The sequence below is a fragment of the Onychostoma macrolepis genome, chromosome 22, assembly GCF_012432095.1.
Source record: "Onychostoma macrolepis isolate SWU-2019 chromosome 22, ASM1243209v1, whole genome shotgun sequence".
Lineage (NCBI taxonomy): Eukaryota > Metazoa > Chordata > Actinopteri > Cypriniformes > Cyprinidae > Onychostoma > Onychostoma macrolepis.
The window spans coordinates 30,394,756-30,418,633 of NC_081176.1; the positions used below are offsets into that span (position 1 = coordinate 30,394,756).

At 34.5% G+C, this 23,878-nt stretch overlaps 1 protein-coding gene and 1 long non-coding RNA gene across 2 annotated transcripts; both read left to right on the plus strand.

Moving 5' to 3' along the window:
* Positions 1-4,146: 4,146 nt before the first annotated feature.
* Positions 4,147-9,833, plus strand: LOC131530893 (uncharacterized). The gene is made up of 4 exons (XR_009268540.1): positions 4,147-4,344; positions 7,134-7,532; positions 7,636-7,721; positions 9,055-9,833. It is a non-coding gene; the product is annotated as an uncharacterized LOC131530893 (long non-coding RNA).
* Positions 9,834-15,099: 5,266 nt separating this feature from the next.
* On the plus strand, positions 15,100-18,537 carry LOC131529725 (mucin-2-like; the record flags this gene model as incomplete). Its single annotated transcript, XM_058759581.1, has 2 exons — positions 15,100-15,160; positions 17,627-18,537. Coding segments are annotated over 2 exons (852 nt in total), but the record flags the coding sequence as incomplete, so codon positions are not given.
* Between the last annotated feature and the right edge of the window lie 5,341 nt (positions 18,538-23,878).

A 23,878-nucleotide genomic window follows, 5' to 3' on the forward strand; every position in this document is an offset into this window, starting at 1 on the left:
TTTCCTGGAGTTGATGGAACTTATGTTCACATCATTGCTCCAAACGAGGAGACGTACCAATAGAAAACAAAGCATCAGTCATAATCTGTGATCATTTTGCACAATGCAAAGCATTTAAAAAGATACATTTAAATATTTAAATATTTCAGTGTCTTAATTATATTATTTTAATGCAGTTACATTAAATGATTGGTGTTGTGCTGCTGTGGCTTCACATGAGCAGACTCACTATTGGCTGATTCAGAGGTCAAGGTCAACCATTTTGTGTTGACATCATTGTAGTCCTTAGTTTACAACACTTAAGTGTTAAGATTAAATGTAAATGTTAAGTGTCACCTCAGTTAACACTTAAGATTCAGTCTTAGGCTTTACTGAAAGTTGCTTTTAGCTTCTTTATAAAAGCCTCGTACTCTTAGAAAAGTCCTACTTTTTACTAAGAATTTTTTGACACTTAAGTCAAAGCTTAAGACTATTCTTAAGAGCATTTCTGAGGAGTTTTATACATACAGGCCCAGAACACTTTAAACTAACATTCTATAAAAGTGAAAGAACCTTACCGTATGTATAAAACTCCTCAGAAATGCTCTTAAGAATAGTCTTAAGCTTTGACTTAAGTATAGGACTTAAGTAGGACTTTTCTAAGAGTAGGAGACTTTTATAAAGAAGCTAAAAGCAACTTTCAGTAAAGCCTAAGACTGATTCTTAAGTGTTGACTGAGGTGCATATTGCATAGTTGCTTAGAGTCAGTTGTTTTATTTGTGATAATAATGCAATGAAACATGTGGTCATAATTTGTGGCCATGCTGTCATACAAAGAAATTATGAACACATGCAAAAACAAGACGACCAATTAAATATTAATAACTTATCTTGTAGTCAATGTGCCAATGTTGCCAATTTAGTTATTTTGTCACTAGATTTAAGGACTTTCTCAACCCTTTAGAGAGTTTTTTTCAAAAGCCTAGCAACAAAATCAATTTCTTGGACAAACCTTATCTACATTACGAGACTCTTCCATGACCTCATAAAGGCGAGTTAATATTTGATATGAATATAAATATAGATCAGTGAAATCACCTTTATGAGGTCATCTAGCAACATTAAGTGCATGACTAGTTTTAGCTACTTTCAACTGAAAGCAGTTGGCAACGCTGGTCAGTGTTTTTATTTATTTTTTTGTCCTTTGTATTTTGATGGTTTAAATGAAATGCAATATGCAAGATCCTGCTTACAGTGTTATCACCGACGCATTCCAGCATTTTTCCAATTTTCCAGCCAAATGTAATTACTACATTCATTTCTGCAGTTAGAGCATTGACTTGTTGAGTGGAAGAGGTTATTAAATTTCTTACTTTGTCAGTTACAAAAAAAAAATATAATTAAAACTTTGATCTTGGCAATCAAGTTTGTATCATTTTATCAACTCCATAGCATCATATAACTCCAGTATGTCATATCTTCGTTGGAAAGTGTTTGTCTCCTCCTCTTTGCTGCCATCTTGTTACTCCTAACTAGGTTAGGAGACTTCTTCAGCTCTCTTAAATAATTTAGGAGCTCAGACCTAGTCTTAACTCTTAGGAACCTTTATGAATCAATCTTATTCTTAAATCTAGGAATAAGAGTAAAATTATGTCATTCTTAGAAATTTGACACATTTAGGACTAAAATTTTACTCTGAGTGGCTTTATACATACGGCCCTGAAACTTACCAGAATGTTAGCCAAAGTTCTGAGAACATTTCCTGGCATAACGGCATTGTGTTTAACTTAGTTCATAATACGCCACATTCCATCCAAGAACAAAGCTACTTGGTAGGAACCTGTAACAAAAGAGAAGCTTTTATATATACAATAGTCTCTTTCTGTCTCTGTAGAACAGCATACCACTATTGACATAGATTGATCCATTGTAAACTCTCATTCTTTCAGGTTTACTGGAACATAGGATCCACCCGTGACCCAGAAACATTTCATTCTATTAGTAGAAACACAAAGCACCAAAACATTTTTAATATTTACACAAACCAGGAAATGATCAGGAGATAAATGGGTTTCTCAAATGGGGTTCATCTTCAACTGGTCAACTAAACAATAAGTCTGAATTTACAAATTGTAATCTGTTATTGATTCCAAATTACATAAATTGTAGCTAGTAATGTAATCCATTACATTACACATTTTAGGTATTGTAATCAGATTACTTTTTTGATTACTTTTAAATGACTTTTGACCTTAGTCATTTATCATAGGATAATCTTGTACCATATTGATATAAAAATACAAAGACTAATAAAAAAACATTCCATTCAATGTAAGTGCAATAAACATTACGTTACATAAAGGTTTTCCAAACTGGGGTTCGTAAATGAACTGCAGGTGCTTTGTGAGTTTAATTAATTAAAGCTGATGTCCATAACTTTTTTTGGTTAAGAATTATCCAAAATCAGTGTTTGAGCAAGTACATAACCAGCCAGTGTTAAAAACTATCACCTTACTTTAGCCCGATTCACAACGGTTAGCTTATAATAATGTTTTCTAATTTGAGTGGTATGGGTAGGTTTTCGTGGGAAATTCGAGCATGGCACTGCGTCATTACATCACGTCTGTAAACATAAAGAAGTTTTCCAGGCTAGTAGGCTATCGTGTGTGAGGATCCTGCAGGTGAAGGATCGTTTATAGCCTTTTCTCACAGCAGCTAGAATAATTAAATGTATAATTTTGATGGCAGATTTTAATCCAGAAAGGATTATGTGTTTATATAAAACATATGTGAATGAAATTAAATTATATTCCAGTTTTAAATGTGCTTCTGATTACAGATAGCCTTATTACACAAGATTTGTATTTTAAAGAAAACCAGTTCAAAGGGAGTGTAGTTTGCTTTTTGGGTTAAAAGAATTTATTAATATGAAATTTGAATGGCATGACAATTAGAGATTAGACTGTACAGAAATTGAAATCTACACGCTAAAACACACTATACTCATAGTCACGCAATGCTGATGTTGTTAACATTAATAATTTGAGAATAAAGTATAACAATAATAATAATTTCCACGGTTTGATGTGATATGAGCTAACCGATCTTTAGATTAAATCACCATTGGTAGCGCGATTTATTGTAATGCTTTTTTCCTCAGTTGGTCAGAACAAAAGTGGCAGACTTGTTACTGCAGCTTTAAATTATTAGAATTTCAGAATAACATCAATCAAAATAAAACACTTACTAAAAAAAGTAATGTTTACCTTCATGTCATGTCACCATTAACCAACAGAGAACTGCGAACATGCAAATGTGATACTTATTTTTTAATATTTATTTTAAAATCTAAGGGTACTTCAAGTAAATACAGTATATTAGGTGAAAGATGTTCAAAAAAGTTGAAATGTCTGCATTACATGTAAATAAGAAATAACGCAAATTTGTGCATTTTAATGTGTTTGAAAGACAAAAGCCTTCCAAAGCTATAGTAATACATGGCTATATAACCACTGAGTGATAATTCAAGTAAAAATTTATGTGTTCATCAGTAGTTGATGCAATGTTAAACCTGAAATGATTTTTGTAAATCCATTGGTCAAATGCTGTGTAGCCACCTGGCTAGTGAACATCCACAAAACTGGAAGACTTTCTGAATGTATTTAAGTGGTAGGCTTTTTTCAGAGAAGAAAATTTTAAAAATTAATTAGCGAGAATCAATAAATTATGAACAATTTATTGCCATTGCATGAATAATATGTAATCAATAAAAATAAACTGTAGTCTGATTGCGAGTATTTTAAAATGTAATTTACTCTAATTACAAGTACTTAACTTTTGGAATCTGATTAAATAATCCAGATTACATGTAATCAGTTACTACCCAGGTAGTATTATGGTACCTGCATATGATACAGCATATAAATATGTGGCACTGAAGAATGGAGAAATGATGCTGAATTGCCCATTTGCATTACAGCAATCAATTACATTTGAACATATATTTAAATAGACAATAGTTATTTCAAATGCTATATGCTGTGCATCTCTTTTAGGTTATCAGGGCACTTTTGTTGCTTACCCTGAAGGAGTGGTAATGTTATTGTTTTGTAATCAATGGGAAGTGTGGCATTGCAGTCAGAAAGTGACATTTGTTCATTTGCATTAGGACAATTAGCATCAGCTGCATCAGTGGGTGGAGTTTAAGGGCAGTATATTAGTTTGCATTACTCCTGTTAGGTTGCTTCGCAGAGGTCATTTTTCTGGTATTAGGTTTGGTAGCAAAAAAATAAATAAACTTGAAAGATGTTTCGATTTGCTATATTTTTGGATTTGCTTTACTGATTGGTAGATCAATACCAACAGGTAAGACGTCTATTTAAATCTAAATATTAGTATGTAACGTATATGGAAGTATAAGTCTTTAATGCAAAAAAAAAAAAAAAAAGCTTGTTTGTGTATATATTACTTATTATTGAATTTGTATGCATATGTACTGAATATTAGCCAACTATATATTATGATCCTGGACCACAAAACCAGTCACAAGAGTCAATTTTGTGAAATTGAGATTTAATAAATCAGCTTTCCATTGATGTATGGTTTGTTACGATAGGACAATATTTGGCTGAGATACAACTATTTGAAAATCTGGAATCTGAGGGTGCAAAAAAAACTATCAAAATATTGATAAAATCATCTTTAAAGTTGTCCAAAAATGTACAAAATATCTTCATGGAACATGATCTTTACTTAATATCATAATGATTTTTGGCATAAAAGAAAAATGTATAATTTTGAGCCATACAATGTATTGTTGGCTATTGCTACACATATACCTGTGCTACTTACGACTGGTTGTGGTCCAGGGTCACATATATGTTTAAAAACTAAATAACAATAATAATAATAGCAATATATTATGAGATATCCTGATATGATAGGCTTTATAGTTGAAAACAAAATATCAGTTTTCAATAGCTTTACCACTTCTGAATAATCTGTTTTTGTCAAACATAAAATACAATTTTAAAAGTTATCGGTTATAAAGAAATGTAAAATCTGAATATTGCACATATTTAGCACTTATATGAACAGTGAATCGTAATAGCAAAGTGCTTGTATACTTTTGTTCAAGAAATTATACAATATTATAAGAGAATCATATGAGCCATATACAGGTACAGTTACATGTAAATGTAAAGTAGCTTATATGCAACAAATGCTGATAAATAAATAAAATGCATAAATTTCCTAAAAAATAAGGCATTAGTAAGAAGTTGTCAGAAGTTATGGACTTTGTCGTTGTGTTTCCCTGTTCAGCCTCCTTGTTTCAGTCCCTTGACCTAGTTTCTGTCTCTCCTTGATTATGTTGTTTAGTTCGGGTGTGTCTCATTAATTATCCTCGTTTGGTCTGTGCATTTAGTTCCAGTCTGTTCGATTTGTGTTTTGATTTTATATTTGTATTTATATTGATATTTGCTTTAATATTTGCAATAAAACAGCTAGCGCATCTCACGAAACATAAGGGAATATATGAAATGATGATTCAGTAGTGACACTGCTCTTTGCAAAAGTCGGTGAACTTTTTAACTTTAACCCAGTTCCTGCATTACAATACAAATCAAACTGACATGAAAGTCAAAGCAAAAATAAAAAATGAAGCTTGCTATGCAGGTTATTTTGATGTCATTGTCAAACAATGAAAAGCATTCAATAATAGAACTGATAGTGAAGTATGAAGGACAGTTTGTGGTTTTGAACTTCATTGTTTGTTACCAAAGGGGGTTATAAAATCTTCAGTCACAGCACACTGAGCTGTTGTAGTTGATCCCATATAAGTTTTTATAATATCTGTTTTCAAAGTAGAACTTTCCCATCAATAGGATGCCTTTATGAAAGCAGGTGACTAAACCAGAAGGAGTTCCTTCAAAGGCTCATCTTTTTGTGGTATCATATATGCATTACGCAGTATTATTAACTCAAGTTGAGGAGCTCATGTCTGATTTTTAAGTGACACTATCCTTCACTATCCTTTCTTCCATTTTTGCTTTTCTTAAAGCTGCAGTCCGTAACTTTGATCTGAAATCAATATTTGAGCAAGTACATAACCAGCCAGTGTTCAAAACTATCGCCTTACTTTAGCCCGATTCACAACGGTTAGCTTATAATAATGTTTTGTCATTTGAGTGGTACGGGTAGGTTTTCACGGGAAATTCGAGCATGGCACTGCGTCATTACGTCACGTCTGTCACATAAAGAAGTTGTCCCAGCTACTAGGTTATCGCATGCGAGGATCCTGCAGGTGACGGATCGTTTATAGCCTTTTCTCACAGCAGCTAGAATAATTAAATGTATCGTTTTGATGACGGATTGTGATCCAGAAAGGATTATGCGTTTATGAAACACGTGAATGAAATTAAATTATATTTTAAATGTGCTGATTACAGATAGCCTGGGATTACACAGGATTTGTATTTTAAAGAAAACCAGTTCGAAGGGAGCATAGTTTGCTTTTTGGGTTAAAAGAATTTATTAATATGAAATTCGAATGGCATGACAATTAGATATTAAACTTTACAGAAACTGAAATCTACACGCTAATACACACTAAACTCATAGTCACGCAATGCTGATGTTGTTAACATTAATAATCTCAGAATAAAGTATAACAATAATAATAATTTGCACGGTTAGATGTGATATGAGCTAACCGATCTTTAGATTTAATCACCATTGGTAGCGCGATTTATTGTAATGGTTTTTCCTCAGTTGGTCAGAACAAAAGTGGCAGACTTGTTACTTAGTTGTTCAGATGACAATATACGGTGAAAATTCTTATTTGGGTCATATATTCCAAGACATAGACTAGAATCTGTGATTCCTGAGTACAGTATCCACACCGGTGCGGACCGACTGCCACACATTCACCTCAAAACATTACATTCATTCGCACTGGAGCCGTGCTGACTCACAACCATACGTAAGCAAGATAATTCCGCAAAAAGCTGCAATTCCAGGTTTTCAAACAGAGATGGTGACAAAGAGGCAAAACTTACAGGCTGAAGCTTTAATTATAGGTCAGTGTTGCCTGCCATCTATAGATACTTTTCTTCTATCTCATCTATTAATGTTATTTTCTTTCACATCACCAGCTGCAGAAACATCTACAGCTCCATCGACAAGAATAACAACCCCTGAACCAACATGTAAAATAGCTACAGCGACATCTATAGCACGATTAACAAGAAATCCTGCACCAACATGTATTTTAGCTACATCAACAACTGCAGCTCGATCAACAACAACCCCTGCCCCAACATCTACATCTCACTCAGCACTCACTGAACCAACATCTACAAGTCAATCAAGAACAACTGCGCCAAGTTTGAGTTCAACTGTGCTTATGTCTACCACTACTCAATCATCAACAACATTTGCACCAACCTTGACAACTACTCGAACACCAACACATACTTCTCAAATAACAACTCAAGTTACATCTACAACTCAACCAGCAAGCCAGTCTACATCTCCAGATGTTGTCCCACAGAGTAAGCAAAGATTTTTTTTTTCATTAAACACCATTCAGATTTTGTTATTAGAGTTTTATTCACCTATGATAATATGAATCTAATTGAAGTTTTCCTTTTATAGATAGGACAACATTTGCATATACAACTTTCCAATTGAGATCCTCTGTTGAGCTTAGCCATGATAAAATCATTACTTACATTGAAAAGGTAAGCTGCTATTTTATTATCTTTTTTTTTTTTTTGTCTAGTTGTAAGCATTAACTTGTTGCCAAACTGTTGAGGAATTAATAACAGAAAATATATTAAGCTAGCAAATTCACACAAAATCTTTACTTGTCACACAATTTCTGACACTCAAACACCAAATATGCAAAACCATATGCTAATTCTCAGCCTTTGACTAAGTTTTCAATTTCATAAAACACTTTTCGCAAAACCCAACACACAATTCTATATGTAACTCACAAAAATCTAACAGGAAAGATCAATCACAACCAATCAAAATGCCACTAATTCATCAGTGCCTCACACTAACTCCTCACATGTGCAAACACTAGTGCTTTACTTAACACCAACCAATCGTGGCTTTAGAATAGGCCTATAAATACACAACTGCACAACTATGGTTGATTTATTTTCTTTCGTGCTGTATAATGCTGTATTCCCAACCACAAATGCTTACAGTAAAATAAAATAAGTTTGGTTTCAATTTTGCTTTCTAGTTTATCGTAAAAAAAAAAAAAATCAACAACTCTCTTCCAATTGCTTTCAATCTCGGAGCTCATGAAAGAAGATCTTTAGGTTTTGAATAACTGTGTGTATATGATATATCCAAAAATATAATATTATGGCAAAGGTGTTTGCTATGTAAGACAAATGTTTTAAATTTTAAACAAAATGTTGAGAATAAACACACTCGTGTCACATTCATTGTATCTCGTGGGAGAGTGTCAAACAGCGCCTGCAGTGGTGTAGGTTGGAGAGTAATGCAGTTGGATGTAGCATGTGATCGACTACGGTTCAAATCCGTCTTTTGCCGAACTCGCTTTTCTTCCTTTTCTCATTGCAAATCACATCGGAAAAGATTTGCACCTCAGTATTGTTGTACATTAACAGGACGCAAAAATAACAGCGTAAATTATTTTATTTATTACAATTATTAAATAGGTGCTGCCTTATTGGGACAACAAAGCCCTCCCTACTATTAAACACTCGATAGGCAGTTGAGATTTCCACTTTTCCCATGTGATATGTGATGAGAAAATGAAGAAAAGCGAGTTCGATACTCATTTAACACTGTCCAACAAGATACAATGAACATGACAAGAGTGTGCATTCTCAGCATTTTATTTAGATTTTTTTTCTTGTTAAATTTCAAGAAAAATGTTGAGAATCAACTCATTAAATTACGAGTTTAATCTAGCGTTATAATAACTTTAATCTTGAGATGGTTTTATTTTTATTTTTTTATTATTGCTTGGCCCTAATCCTCTTCCATAAATGTTACTGTACATTTAACTGTAATTTTTTTTCTTTGCAGTTTGTCAAGCACTTGCAAGCAAACTTTAGTGGGACCATAAAGATTACTGTGAAGAAATCAAGAAAATTGTTGGCCTAAGGATGTGATGGAAAACTTATGTCACATGCCATCCTCTACATGCAATCTCTAAAAGATTTCTCCTGCGCCAAGGCGAGTGCTCCCTTGACGATCAAATCCACGAGTTTTTGGACTTTGGCGCGTACCATATGCACAGTTTCTGGACAATTCACTCATTACTTTCTGTGGAGCTCTTTCTCCAACTCAGTGGATCCTCCTTCACGCTCAAGCCCCATGGCCTCAGTGTTCTCAAGCTTGGTGGTCCTTCCACCATCAGCTGCACTTCCCATGATGGTAATTGCCATTGTGTGTGTCTGAGCAGTACACACTTCCCGAAGGCAGTGGCGACTGCTACAGTACTGTACAGTAATTACAAGCACTTATTTTTTTGAAATTTGATTACGCAGTCGAGATTACGTGTAATCAATTACTACTCAGCACTGTTAACAAATCAGAGGACATTTCGTATTTTGGAAGTTGAAATGTTCAGCGAAACATTAACTAAACAGCGTTCGAGACAGACTGCATTAATGTAAAATATGTGAAAAAATTATGTGTCTAATAAATCTGGGCTCTATGGTTGCATTTGCATTGCAATATATAATATACAACAAATGAAATGAGTGAGCATCTCTGGTATTTCAAGAAGCAAACTGTAAGAAACAAGACACACATACAGGAATATTCAGAACGGATGCATTTCATCTTTTGTTTGGAATAAAAACCAGAAGAATCACATTAATTGTAATCTTTATGTAAATGTCATGTGATAAACATGTTGGATCAAATGTATTCTATTCTGATCTATTGAATTTCTACAGGTGACTCACAGAGGGAGCTGCCTTTTTAAATGCATTCTTCTGATGTCTTGATGAACATAAAATAAAGGTCCTGTCTGATGGCATAGATGAGGACTATAAATTGATAGTGCTGACAGACATTATCTGGAAATAAAAAGTCAAAGTCTTGTATGAAGTATATTTGAAGAGGCAGGCACTTAAAAAAACAAACAAAGAAGCCTCAAAAGATTAGATCTGAGCATTAAAGGGTTACTCCACTCCAAAATGAAAATGTTGTCAGTACTTACCCCCATGTCGTTCAAATCCCATAAAAGCTTTGTTCGTCTTCAGAACACAATTTAAGATATTTTGTATGAAAACCAGGAGGCTTGTGACTGTCCCATTGACTGCCAAGTAAATAACACTGTCAAGGTCCAGAAAAGTATGAAAGACATCATCAAAATAGTCCATCTGCCATCAGTGGTTCAATCTGAACTTTATGAAGCGACGAGAATACTTTTTGTTCGCAAAGAAAATGAAAATAAAGACTTTATTCAACAATTCATCCGCTCTGCGTCAGCGTAGTGCTATGTTGGAGAGTATCCGCTAGATGCAAACTGTGTACGCTGTTTCTATCAGCCGCACCACATGGATATGTTTTTTACATTTATTTACGCTTTGATTTGAACGAAAACAGCGTATCAATGAGGCGCGGCTGACACAGAACAGCATACACTGCTTGCGTCCAGCGGATATTCTCCAAACTGGTGCTATGGTGACGCGGAGGAGACAAACTGTTGAATAAAGTCGTTATTTTCATTTTCTTTGCGTACAAAAAGTATACTTGTCGCTTCATAAAATTCAGATTGAACCACTGATGGCAGATATTCTGACGATGTCTTTCATACTTTTCTGGGCCTTGACAGTGGTATTTATTTGGCAGTCAGTGGGACAGTCACAAACCTCCTGGTTTTCATCCAAAATATCTTAAATTGTGTTCCGAAGACAAACAAAGCTTTTACGGGTTTGGAACAACATGGGGGTAAGTGATTAATGACAAAATTTTCATTTTGGGGTGGAGTATAATGTAAATAAAGCCTAAATCATTGTAAAATCACTGTAACACATTACATATTGAGTTCCATTAGAACTTAACGAGGCATTTCACCTTAATTCACCTCCTGATGCCATTCATGATAGTTTTCCATGATGGTGCAAACAGAAGATCAGCATTCCTTGCTCCAGAATATGACTCACCTCTTGCTTATACCGGTTTCAAACCAATTACATATGACTTGTTTATTGTCAGTAACATAATTAACAGTTTATTTAAAGTATAGTGAGTTACATAAGTAAATAAGAAATGTAGTCTATTTGAAACAAAATAAGCATAATTGCACTATTTAAAAAAACAATTATTTATAACAAAAAGCATTTAATGCACCGTATTTTCAGTGTTTGCATTTTTATGGTTGTATATTTAAGATGTGAGTATTTCAATTAAAAACATTTTTCACATTTTCATAATTAAAAATTCAATAAATTCACAATTCAGATTTAAAAATACAATCTATAATATTCAACAGTCATTTTCAGTCCATTTTATTTTGCTTTACATATTGGCTTCATTTAGCAGACGCTTTTATCCAAAGCGACTTGCAATTGAGGAATACAATGAGCGATTCATCATAAAGAGGCAAATAAACACATGAAGTGCTTGTACAGAGTTCAGAGTAATAGAAGCTAGACAGGGAGAGATTGAGGTGATTTTTTCTTTTTCTTTTTCAAACAGTGACAAAAGAGATGAGTTTTCAAGTGTTGCTTGATTCAGCATTCTGGATAGGGATGGGAAGATCATTCCACCAGAAAGCCCTGACAATTGTCTTATATCCTGCAATTACAGCTCGATCTCACGGCAATTCGTACATTTTTTACGAGGTGGCTAATTCGTACGAATTCTTCACTCGTACAAATTCATAAGATTTTTGCTAAATCGTACATATGCCTATTGTACGAGTTGCACAATTTATATGAATTTGTACGAATGACTTACACCTAACCCCACCCCTAAACCTACCCGTCACGGGTTTAGACAAATCGTACAAAATCGTACGAGTGAGGTCATACGAATTCGTACGAATTAGCCACATATTTACGAATTGGTCATGAGATAGCGTTGGTAATACCGACTTTATAACTCGCAACTGCGAGTTTATATTTCGCAATTCTGACTTTACAACTTGCAAGTTTATATCCTGCAATTCTAAGAAAATAAATGTAAACTCGCAATTGCGAAAAAAGTCAGAATTGCGAGTTTATATATTGCAATTCCTACTTTATTTCACGCACTTGCGAGTTCATATCCCACAATTCTGACTTCATAATTCACAATTGCAAGTTTATATCAGCAAAAAAGTCAGAAGTGTGAGATAAAAATTCACCATTACCTTTTTTATGCAGTGAAATTGGCTTCCATAAAATTTAATCCCCAATGCTCTTGAATTGTTTCAGAAAAACGTTCAATGAACAATGTATAAATATATTTTTGATAACGTTATTTAAAGTTATTTATTATTTTTTAATAGTTTAAGATCACTTTAAATGAACATTCTAATAATGTGGAAGAACTTTTGTTCAGAACTTTGAGACAATCCTGCCAAAACGTTTCCCGTTAGCTGAGTAATAGCGGCATTTAGGCACTGTGATCAACAAAAGTTCCAAATACACCAAATTCCTTGTAATCTTCTAAAACCAAAGCTAATTGCTTGGAATCTGTATTATGAAGAAGCTTTTTATAATAAAACACATTGTACACTATAGAAAACAGTAGGTTGCTGGCTCTCTCTCTCTGTGTGTCTCTGAAGAGCAGCATTACTGACATAGTTTGACCCATTGTAAATTACTTTCAGGTTTGTTGGAATGCAGATCCACCCGTGAACCAGAATCATTATGTCAATAGAAACACAAAGCGCCAAATATATTGTTATTATTCACACAAAACCAGGAAATAATGCACAGGTTTCAAAGCTCCTCTTCAACTGGACAGCTAAACTTTCAGAAAGAAATCTGAACTGTTCATTAACACTTGTATACAGTTTATGCTGTGCATCTCTATTTGGGTTACTAGGACACTTTTTTGTTCCTTACCGTTAAGGAGTGGTCAGTGTTACTTTAATTAATGGGAAGTGTGACAATGCAGTCAGAAAGTGAAAGTGTTCAACTGTATCAGGACAATTATAACATTTGCATATGCTATTGTTTGCAGTTTGATATGACACTGTACAAATGTTTGGGTGTCTCTGTCTAAAAAAAATGTCTACATACTCTGTCTAGTATTTCTATTATTTGTAAACATAATAATAATGAAGAGCCTGTGTGCTCGAAACGTTACACTCTATGTGAATTTTTTATAAATAAATTTTAAAATAATACATAACATATTTCTGTTTTTTAAATAATTTTTCACTAGTGACTCATTATGAGAACCTGTTATATTAGTGAAAATTAATGAGTAGGTGGAGTTTAAGGGCAGTATGTTATGAGTACATTATGAGAATATGTTAGGCTGCTTTTCTGCCATTAGGTTTGGAAGCAAAAAACTTGAAAGATGTTTCGATGTATTATATTTATTGGATTGGCTTTACTGATTGGTAGACCAACAGGTAAGACGTCTATTTAAATCTAAATCTAAATTGAGTTATGTGATATATATGGAAGTATAATCATAACTACAGTCTTTGATGCAAATATATATATATATATATATATATATATATATATATATATATGCATGCATATAATGTAAGTGAATTATATCGTATATGTTAAAAAATAGTACCGAGAGATATAATAGGCTTTATTTAGGAATATATCACTTTCCCATAGCTTTACCATTTCTGAATAATCTATGTATTTTTGTTAAACATAAAATTAATACAATTACCCTTAACTTGTCAGCTATGAAGAAATGTAAATTCTGAGAACAATCTGAATACTGACAATGTGCACATATTTTCACTTATTAATATTAACAGTGAATTGTAATAGTGAAATGCCGGTAGTTTTTATTTGAGTTGTGTTGCTCAAGCATCACTATTACTATATTGTTAAAATATCTTATTGTTAAATATTATGCTTCTTTATTATATTAAATATTATACTTTATCATACTTTACAGTTAGTATTGAACTTTGGGATGTAATAAAGCAAAATAAACAAAAAATACTTCATACTACTGTTATTAAGGTATATGTTTATATCATAGTAACATATTTATCATAGTGGCATAGTAAACACCAAGAACAGGTACAATAGAAAGGAATTTAAAAAAGTTTTGCTCACAAAACATATGTGAGTAAATTCATTAAATGCATTAATTGTGCATTACTTTACAAATCAATCTGCCAAGAAAAGACAAAGTAAAAATACATCCTGCAATTACAAACAAAACACAAGTTGCTATACTAGTTATTATGATTCTGTCAGTGTCAAAATAAAAAATAAAAACATGAAATCAGTAATATAACTGATAATGAAATATGGTTGTTGTTTTGAACTAGTCTTCCCATCTTCAGTCACAGCACATTCAGCGGCTGTATTTGGTCCAACAGTATCAGTTTTCATAATAGTTCATAGTCCTTTAGGATGCCTTTATAATAACAGGTGACGAATCCTGAACTGGTTAGTGTTTTGACAAAAGAAAATGTTTCTGTTGTTAAGGAAATTTGACACTGTATTGGCACTTTAAAACTGGTATGAAACCAGGAAATAATATTGTCAATGGTTGCATGAACAACAAAAATTAAAACAAACAAAACTTAATCACTCCCTTCGTAATCAACATTCCTTTCACTGCTGCAGTTTTGTTTTACACTATAGGTCACTGTTGCCTGCCATCTAGGGGTGTCCCCGAATAGTCGACGATTCGATGCTTCGATTCGACTCCCAATCTCACAGTCGAATATTCGCGGGGTGTTATGGTCATGCCATTTTGGCTATACAGGGGTGCTCAGTGTCTGATTTCACATCGAACTACCGGTTTTCTCCCAATAAGTTATATACAGCCTATTATGATAATGCTGTAAATAAGAATCTTAAAATAGCTTTAAATAAATATTAACGTGCGTGAATAAATCCAACTTTAGATTAAAGTTTCGCTTTCTAATCCGTCACCGACAGAGGAGCATCCTTGGCGGCAGGGATTTAAATCTTTAACAAGACTCAAATTGACAAAGGCAGAGTGGAAAACTTCTTCTTTTTTTTCCGATCAGGTATGGTACAACAAGTGATTTCAAAACGTTTCAGTCGGTTTATTTATATTGTGTATATATTATGTATCTCGTATAAGATGTATTTGTTTGAGTTACGCTACAGTGAACAACAATGCAGAATATTAATAAATGACTGGCACTGTCATATACATACCATTATAATGAGAACTCTATTATAATAAAACGCTATGATTTTTATTTATTTTTTAAGTGTTTAGTTGTGTTTCTGCATGTTATTGCGTGAAGAACGCGTCCACAAAAGGAGTTCATTCAGAGCCGCGCAGACGCGTTCGTGTGCATTCGGGGCATTTTGTGCAGATAGCCTAAAGTTGTAAAATTAAAGTTATGTTATATAAATAACAAAGCGTATTCTATGTGAGATAAATGAGTTAAATCCCATTGATTAAATATCATCTATTATGCTTCATTCATCTTCAGCGCGCGCAGCTCAAAACAGAAATGCAGAACGTTATAACTCATATAGACTACATAGCATTATAATGAGAGCACTATTGTAAAATAAAAATATATATATATATACAGTGAGGAAAATAAGTATTTGAACACCCTGCTATTTTGCAAGTTCTCCCACTTAGAAATCATGGAGGGGTCTGAAATTGTCATCGTAGGTGCATGTCCACTGTGAGAGACATAATCTAAAAAAAATCCAGAAATCACAATGTATGATTTTTAACTATTTATTTGTATGATACAGCTGCAAATAAGTATTTGAACACCTGTCTATCAGCTAGAATTCTGACCCTCAAAGACCTGTTAGTCTGCCTTTAAAATGTCCACCTCCACTCCATTTATTATCCTAAATTAGATGCACCTGTTTGAGGTCGTTAGCTGCATAAAGACACCTGTCCACCCCATACAATCAGTAAGAATCCAACTACTAACATGGCCAAGACCAAAGAGCTGTCCAAAGACACTAGAGACAAAATTGTACACCTCCACAAGGCTGGAAAGGGCTACGGGAAATTGCCAAGCAGCTTGGTGAAAAAAGGTCCACTGTTGGAGCAATCATTAGAAAATGGAAGAAGCTAAACATGACTGTCAATCTCCCTCGGACTGGGGCTCCATGCAAGATCTCACCTCGTGGGGTCTCAATGATCCTAAGAAAGGTGAGAAATCAGCCCAGAACTACACGGGAGGAGCTGGTCAATGACCTGAAAAGAGCTGGGACCACCGTTTCCAAGGTTACTGTTGGTAATACACTAAGGCGTCATGGTTTGAAATCATGCATGGCACGGAAGGTTCCCCTGCTTAAACCAGCACATGTCCAGGCCCGACTTAAGTTTGCCAATGACCATTTGGATGATCCAGAGGAGTCATGGGAGAAAGTCATGTGGTCAGATGAGACCAAAATAGAACTTTTGGTCATAATTCCACTAAACGTGTTTGGAGGAAGAAGAATGATGAGTACCATCCAAGAACACCATCCCTACTGTGAAGCATGGGGTGGTAGCATCATCTTTGGGGTGTTTTTCTGCACATGGGACAGGGCGACTGCACTGTATTAAGGAGAGGATGACCGGGGCCATGTATTGCGAGATTTTGGGAACAACCTCCTTCCCTCAGTTAGAGCATTGAAGATGGGTCGAGGCTGGGTCTTCCAACATGACAATGACCAAGCACACAGCCAGGATAACCAAGGAGTGGCTCTGTAAGAAGCATATCAAGGTTCTGGCGTGGCCTAGCCAGTCTCAGACCTAAACCCAATAGAGAATCTTTGGAGGAGCTCAAACTCCGTGTTTCTCAGCGACAGGCCAGAAACCTGACTGATCTAGAGAAGATCTGTGTGGAGGTGGGCCAAAATCCCTCCTGCAGTGTGTGCAAACCTGGTGAAAAACTACAGGAAACGTTTGACCTCTGTAATTGCAAACAAAGGCTACTGTACCAAATATTAACATTGATTTTCTCAGGTGTTCAAATACTTATTTGCAGCTGTATCATACAAATAAATAGTTAAAAATCATACATTGTGATTTCTGGATTTTTTTTTAGATTATGTCTCTCACAGTGGACATGCACCTCGATGACAATTTCAGACCCCTCCATGATTTCTAAGTGGGAGAACTTGCAAAATAGCAGGGTGTTCAAATACTTATTTTCCTCACTGTATATATATATATATGTTGTGAATTCTTAAGGGTTTCGCTGACCTTTAACTATCTTTTAATCAAAACATAAAACATTATTCACCCTTTATCTGCGAGGCATCCGTTACACATTTTCCCTGTGTATTTATGACTGTCAAATGTCTGACTTGACTCTTGGTAATGTATTTTGCCCCGCCCCCAAATATATGATTCGATAGTCGACTATCGGCATGATTCTAAAATTCCGATTCGACTATGAAAATCCTTAGTCGGGGACACCCCTACTGCCATCTATTGATGCTTTTTGTTCTATCAGTCATCTATTAAAGTTTTGCTATTTTCTTTTCTTTTACATCACCAGCTGCACAAACATCTGTTTCACCACCACCAACAACAACCACCCCTGCACTGACATCTACAACTGAATCAACAACACCTGCTCAAACATCTACATCTGAATCAACAACAACCACTGAACCAACATCTACATCAACTACAGAAACATCTACAGTTCCACCACCAACAACATCCACTGAACCAACATCTACATCAACTACAACAACATCTACATCTCACTCACCAACCAATGAATCAACATCTGAATCAACAACACCAACATCTACACCTCAATCAACAATACCTGCTGAAACATCTACATCAGAATCATCAACAACCACTGAACCAACATCTACATCAACTACAGAAACATCTACACTTCCACCACCACCACCAACAACAACCACTGAACCAACATCTACACCTCAATCAACAATACCTGCTGAAACATCTACACCAGAATCATCAACAACCACTGAACCAACATCTACAACTCAATCAACAACACCTGCTGAAACATCTACATCAGAATCATCAACAACTCAATCAACAACACCTGCTGAAACATCTACATCAGAATCATCAACAACCACTGAACCAACATCTACACCTCAATCAACAACACCTGCTGAAACATCTACATCAGAATCATCAACAACTCAATCAACAACACCTGCTGAAACATCTACATCAGAATCATCAACAACCACTGAACCAACATCTACAACTCAATCAACAACACCTGCTGAAACATCTACATCAGAATCATCAACAACCACTGAACCAACATCTACATCAATCAACAATACCTGCTGAAACATCTACACCAGAATCATCAACAACCACTGAACCAACATCTACAACTCAATCAACAACACCTGCTGAAACATCTACATCAGAATCATCAACAACTCAATCAACAACACCTGCTGAAACATCTACATCAGAATCATCAACAACTCAATCAACAACACCTGCTGAAACATCTACAGCAGAATCATCAACAACCACTGAACCAACATCTACACCTCAATCAACAACACCTGCTGAAACATCTACATCAGAATCATCAACAACCACTGAACCAACATCTACACCTCAATCAACAATACCTGCTGAAACATCTACACCAGAATCATCAACAACCACTGAACCAACATCTACAACTCAATCAACAACACCTGCTGAAACATCTACATCAGAATCATCAACAACTCAATCAACAACACCTGCTGAAACATCTACATCAGAATCATCAACAACCACTGAACCAACATCTTCATCAACTACAGAAACATCTACACTTCCACCAACAACAACAACATCCACTGAACCAACATCTACATCAGCTACAACAACATCTACATCTCACTCACCAACCACTGAATCAACATCTGAATCAACAACACAAACATCTACACCTCAATCAACAATACCTGCTGAAATATCTACATCAGAATCATCAACAACCACTGAACCAACATCTACACCTCAATCAACAACACCTGCTGAAACATCTACATCAACTACAGAAACATCTACAGTTCCACCATCATCAACAACAACTCCTGCACTAACATCTACATCAGTTACAACAACATCTAAATCTTACTCACCAACCACTGAATCAACATCTGAATCAACAACACCTGCTCAAGCATCTACATCTGAATCAACAACAACCACTGAACCAACATCTACATCAACTACAGAAACATCTACATCTTACTCACCAACCACTGAATCAACATCTGAATCAACAACACCAACACCTACACCTCAATCAACAACACCTGCTCAAGCATCTACATCTGAATCAATAACAATCCCTGCACCAACATCTACATCAACATCTACAAATTTATCAGCAACAACCCCTGCACCATCTACATCAGCTACAACAGCATCTACATCTCACTCACCAACCACTGAACCAATATCTACATCAACTATAGAAGCATCTACAGTTACATCAACGACACCAACAACCACTGAACCAACATCTACATCAACTACAGAAAAATCTACAGTTCCACCAACAACAACATCCACTGAACCAACATCTACATCAGCTACAACAACATCTACATCTCACTCACCAACCACTGAATCATCTCAATCAACAACACCTGCTCAAACATCTACATCTGAATCAACAACAACCACTGAACCAACATCTACATCAGCTACAACAACATCTACATCTCACTCACCAACCACTGAATCAACATCTGAATCAACAACACCTACACCTCAATCAACAACAGCTGCTGAAGCATCTACATCTGAATCAACAATAATCCCTGCACCAACATCTACATCAACATCTACAAATTTATCAGCAACAACCCCTGCACCATCTACATCAGCTACAGAAACATCTACAGTTCCACCATCATCAACAACAACAACTCCTGCACTAACATCTACATCAGCTACAACAACATCTACATCTCACTCACCAACCACTGAATCAACATCTGAATCAACAACATCTACGTCTACAACTCAATCAACAACACCTGCTCAAACATCTACATCTGAATCAACAACCACTGAACCAACATCTACATCAGCTACAACAACATCTACATCTCACTCACCAACCACTGATTCAACATCTGAATCAACAACATCTACGTCTACACCTCAATCAACTACACCAGCATCTTCATCAACTGCATCAACATCTGTGGCTCAAAGTACTACATCAACGGCATCAATTGTCCCATTATCTACATCTATGCAAACAACATCTGCCACTCCATCAACTGCAACAACACATACAACTCAGTCAACAACAACTGCAACATCCACATCAACTGCAACAACATCCACATCCGCTGCACCAACATCTACTACTCAATCAACAACAGCTGCACCAACTTTGAGATCAACTGTGCCAACATCTACCATTCAATCATCAACAACAACTTCACCAGCATCTTCATCCACTGTCACTGAAAGAACTTCATCAACTGCACCAACTTTGAGATCAATTGCATCAACATTGATATCAACTGCTTTTACAACTACTCGAACACCAACACATACTTCTCAAATAACAACTCAACCAGCAAGCCAGTCTACATCTTCATCTCCAGATGTTGTCCCACAGAGTAAGCAAAGATATATATTTTTTTCATTAAACACCATTCAGATTTTGTTATTAGAGTTTTATTCACCTATGATAATATGAATCTAATTGAAGTTTTCATTTTATAGATAGGACCGCATTTGCATATGCAACTTTTAAATTGAGATCCTCTGCTGAGCTTAGCCATGATGAAATCATTACTTACATTGAAAAGGTAAGCTGTTATTTTGTTATTAACATTTTTGCCTAATTGTAAGCATCTGTGTTGCCGAACTGTTAATTAAAAAAAAAAAAAAAAAAAGAAAGAATTAAGCAATTACAATGGAAATTTGATGTACCCACAGCAGGAAAACAACTCTCATAAAGACTTTAGAGTGTGACTTTTGAGAAAAAGTTGGCAGACAGTAGAATGACCTGCAGCTGCAAGTCTAAAATCTATGCCATGTCAGCGAAAAGACTATTCTTAAATATTAAACCAGTGATTTACTGCTGACAAGGGAAACTTCTCTGAATAACAACAGTCTGGGTAATAATCATGACTAACTTTGAATGAAAAAAAAATAAAAAATGCACAAGCATGGCAGAGCAACAGTTAAAAAAGAGCCTTGTTAAGCATGCTAATATCAGAAATCATTTTTATACATTCAGCCTGCCTGTACCTACATGTTATATTAATTTCCAATATTTACAAGAAAAAAATAGTTGGCTAGCAATAATAATTAGAAATAGAAGCTTTTGTTTTATTTTGGGGCTAAATTAACAAATATTACTGTACATTTAATTGTAATTTTTCATTGCAGTTTGTCAAGCACATTCAAGCAAACATTAACGGGACCATAAAGATTACTGTGAAGAAATCAAGAAAATTGTTGGCCTAAGGATCTGATGGAAAATGTCCCTACAATAATAGCATGTTGAAGCGCTGACAAATTCTAATCAAATGCATTTGTGTAAAAAAAAAAAAAAACTTCACTCAAGACCACATCATTCACATTAATAATTTGATATTTATCATGCAATGAGAAAATCTGATGCTGATTTATAGGCAATGTGATATATTTAAATGCATTGTAAATATATTTATGTTTTTGACTTCAAGATCTGACAATTATTTTCTCTGACCAACATAACATTGTTACTTATTTTGCTAAGGTTAATCTCAAAGGAATAGTTCACCCTTAAATGAAAATTTGCTGAAAATGTACTCACCCTCAGGCCACCAAAGAGGTAGATGAGTTTGTTTTTCATCTGAACAGATTTGGAGAAAGTGAACATTATTTTCTCACTTGATCTACATCTTGCATGGCAAGAGGGTGAGTACATTTTCAGAAAATTGTCCATTTTGGGCAATCTGCTTCTTTAATTGTAATCCACCAGATATGTGCATTTACATTTATCTAATGAGGAAGAAGTTAGTATATGTTGGGAAGTCACACTTGGTAACAATCTTCACCTTGAAAAAGGTGTATCTTGCAGAAACTTGGCTATTATCCAGATAGCAACTCAGTGAAATGCTGATTAACCAGAGTCAGCCATGGGGAAATTTCAAGAATCCTAAATAAACTCACTGTATGAGAATATATTTGGAAATGATGTATCAGTTAATTTTCTTCTCACATTTACTTTAAAACCAATTTCATTCAAATAGTTTGGAGTTTGAATGGCCTGTTTTAGTTCACCAAAGTATCTCTGCTTCTTTATATCTCATCTCTTCTACAGCTATATTTCATCAAGATTATTAAGAAACATAGATGACAGATTATAATGACAAGATTATAGATGACAATGATATCGATTATAAATGCATCAACCTTTTCCTCCCCAGTTAAATAACTAGTGCACAGTCAATAGAGTGTTACAGAGAATGACTGATTACATGATGTTTCCTCATACTGAAATTTTGCTGCAAGTTTCGTTACTGACTTGCGACATGTATCCATATGCAAAATCTACTCTGATTTATAAAAATTAGTAAATAAGACTTTTAAGAAGACTACAACTACCACATTTTGCATTCAAAAATGATTCTGCTGACTATAATTAGACCTGAGGGTTTTCAGTGAGAATGTGTTAAAAAACTAGAAACCAGTCTGTAAAGTTTTGCATTATTAGTATTTTCCAGTAAAATCATTTATGAGTTAATAGCTTACTGCAAATTTTGTTTTTGTAAAGAAAATGTAATATTAAGTAGTTAAACACTTAGTGAAGAAAATTTAAATGAAAACAAATTTCTTAATGCGTAGATATTGTTATTAACATATAAAAGATAAACAGCTGAGACATAAATTGAACAAGTTTCACAAACATTTGATGATCAGAATGAGAAATTGAATAATGAGTCCCCATTTTTATTAATAAATAAATAAAAAAATCACTGAACTCTTAGTCACTTACTCTGAGAACCTGTTATATTAGTACAAATGAATTGGTGGGTGGAGTTTAAAGACAAGTTTTAGTTTGAAGTCAAACACATCAGTCTTCAGTAATTTTCCAGGCAGGAGAAGATAATTAATCCTTAAGTTTGCATTGCTTATGTTAGGTTTCTTCTTAGAGATCTTGAAGAAACCTGAAAGATGTTTCGATTTATTATATTTACTGGATTGGTTTTACTGATTGGTAGATCAATACCAACAGGTAAGACGTCTATTTAAATCGAAATATTTGAATCTAAATGTTAATCTGCAAAAAAGCTCTTAATATGTATGTGATTATATATTACTAATTTATTATTAAATATTTATGCATTTAATGTATTTTAAATAAGTGAATTATATCAGGGTCACAAAACATTTTAAAAATAGAAATATACTGTGAGTTGTCCTGGTATAATAAGTCTTATTTAGGAATTTAAAATATCTGTGTTCTATACTGTACCATTCAATAAACTTCCTCCAATTAAATGAGAGCAAAACTGAGATTGTCGTCTTTGGGCCTTCTGGTGTTGTCTCTGATATTTCTAGTAATCTAGATTTTCTGTCTTCCAATATTCATCCGTTTGCTAAAAAAGAACAGCTTTGTCTAGTTAAGGCAAATAGCCAAATTAAAACCTATGGTCTATTTAAGTATGCTCTAATTTGGAGATTGTTATCCATGCATTCATTTCTTCCAGACTAGACTATTGCAATGATCTCTATATGGGTCTCAATCAGTCTTCATTGTATTGCTTGCAGTTGGTTCAAA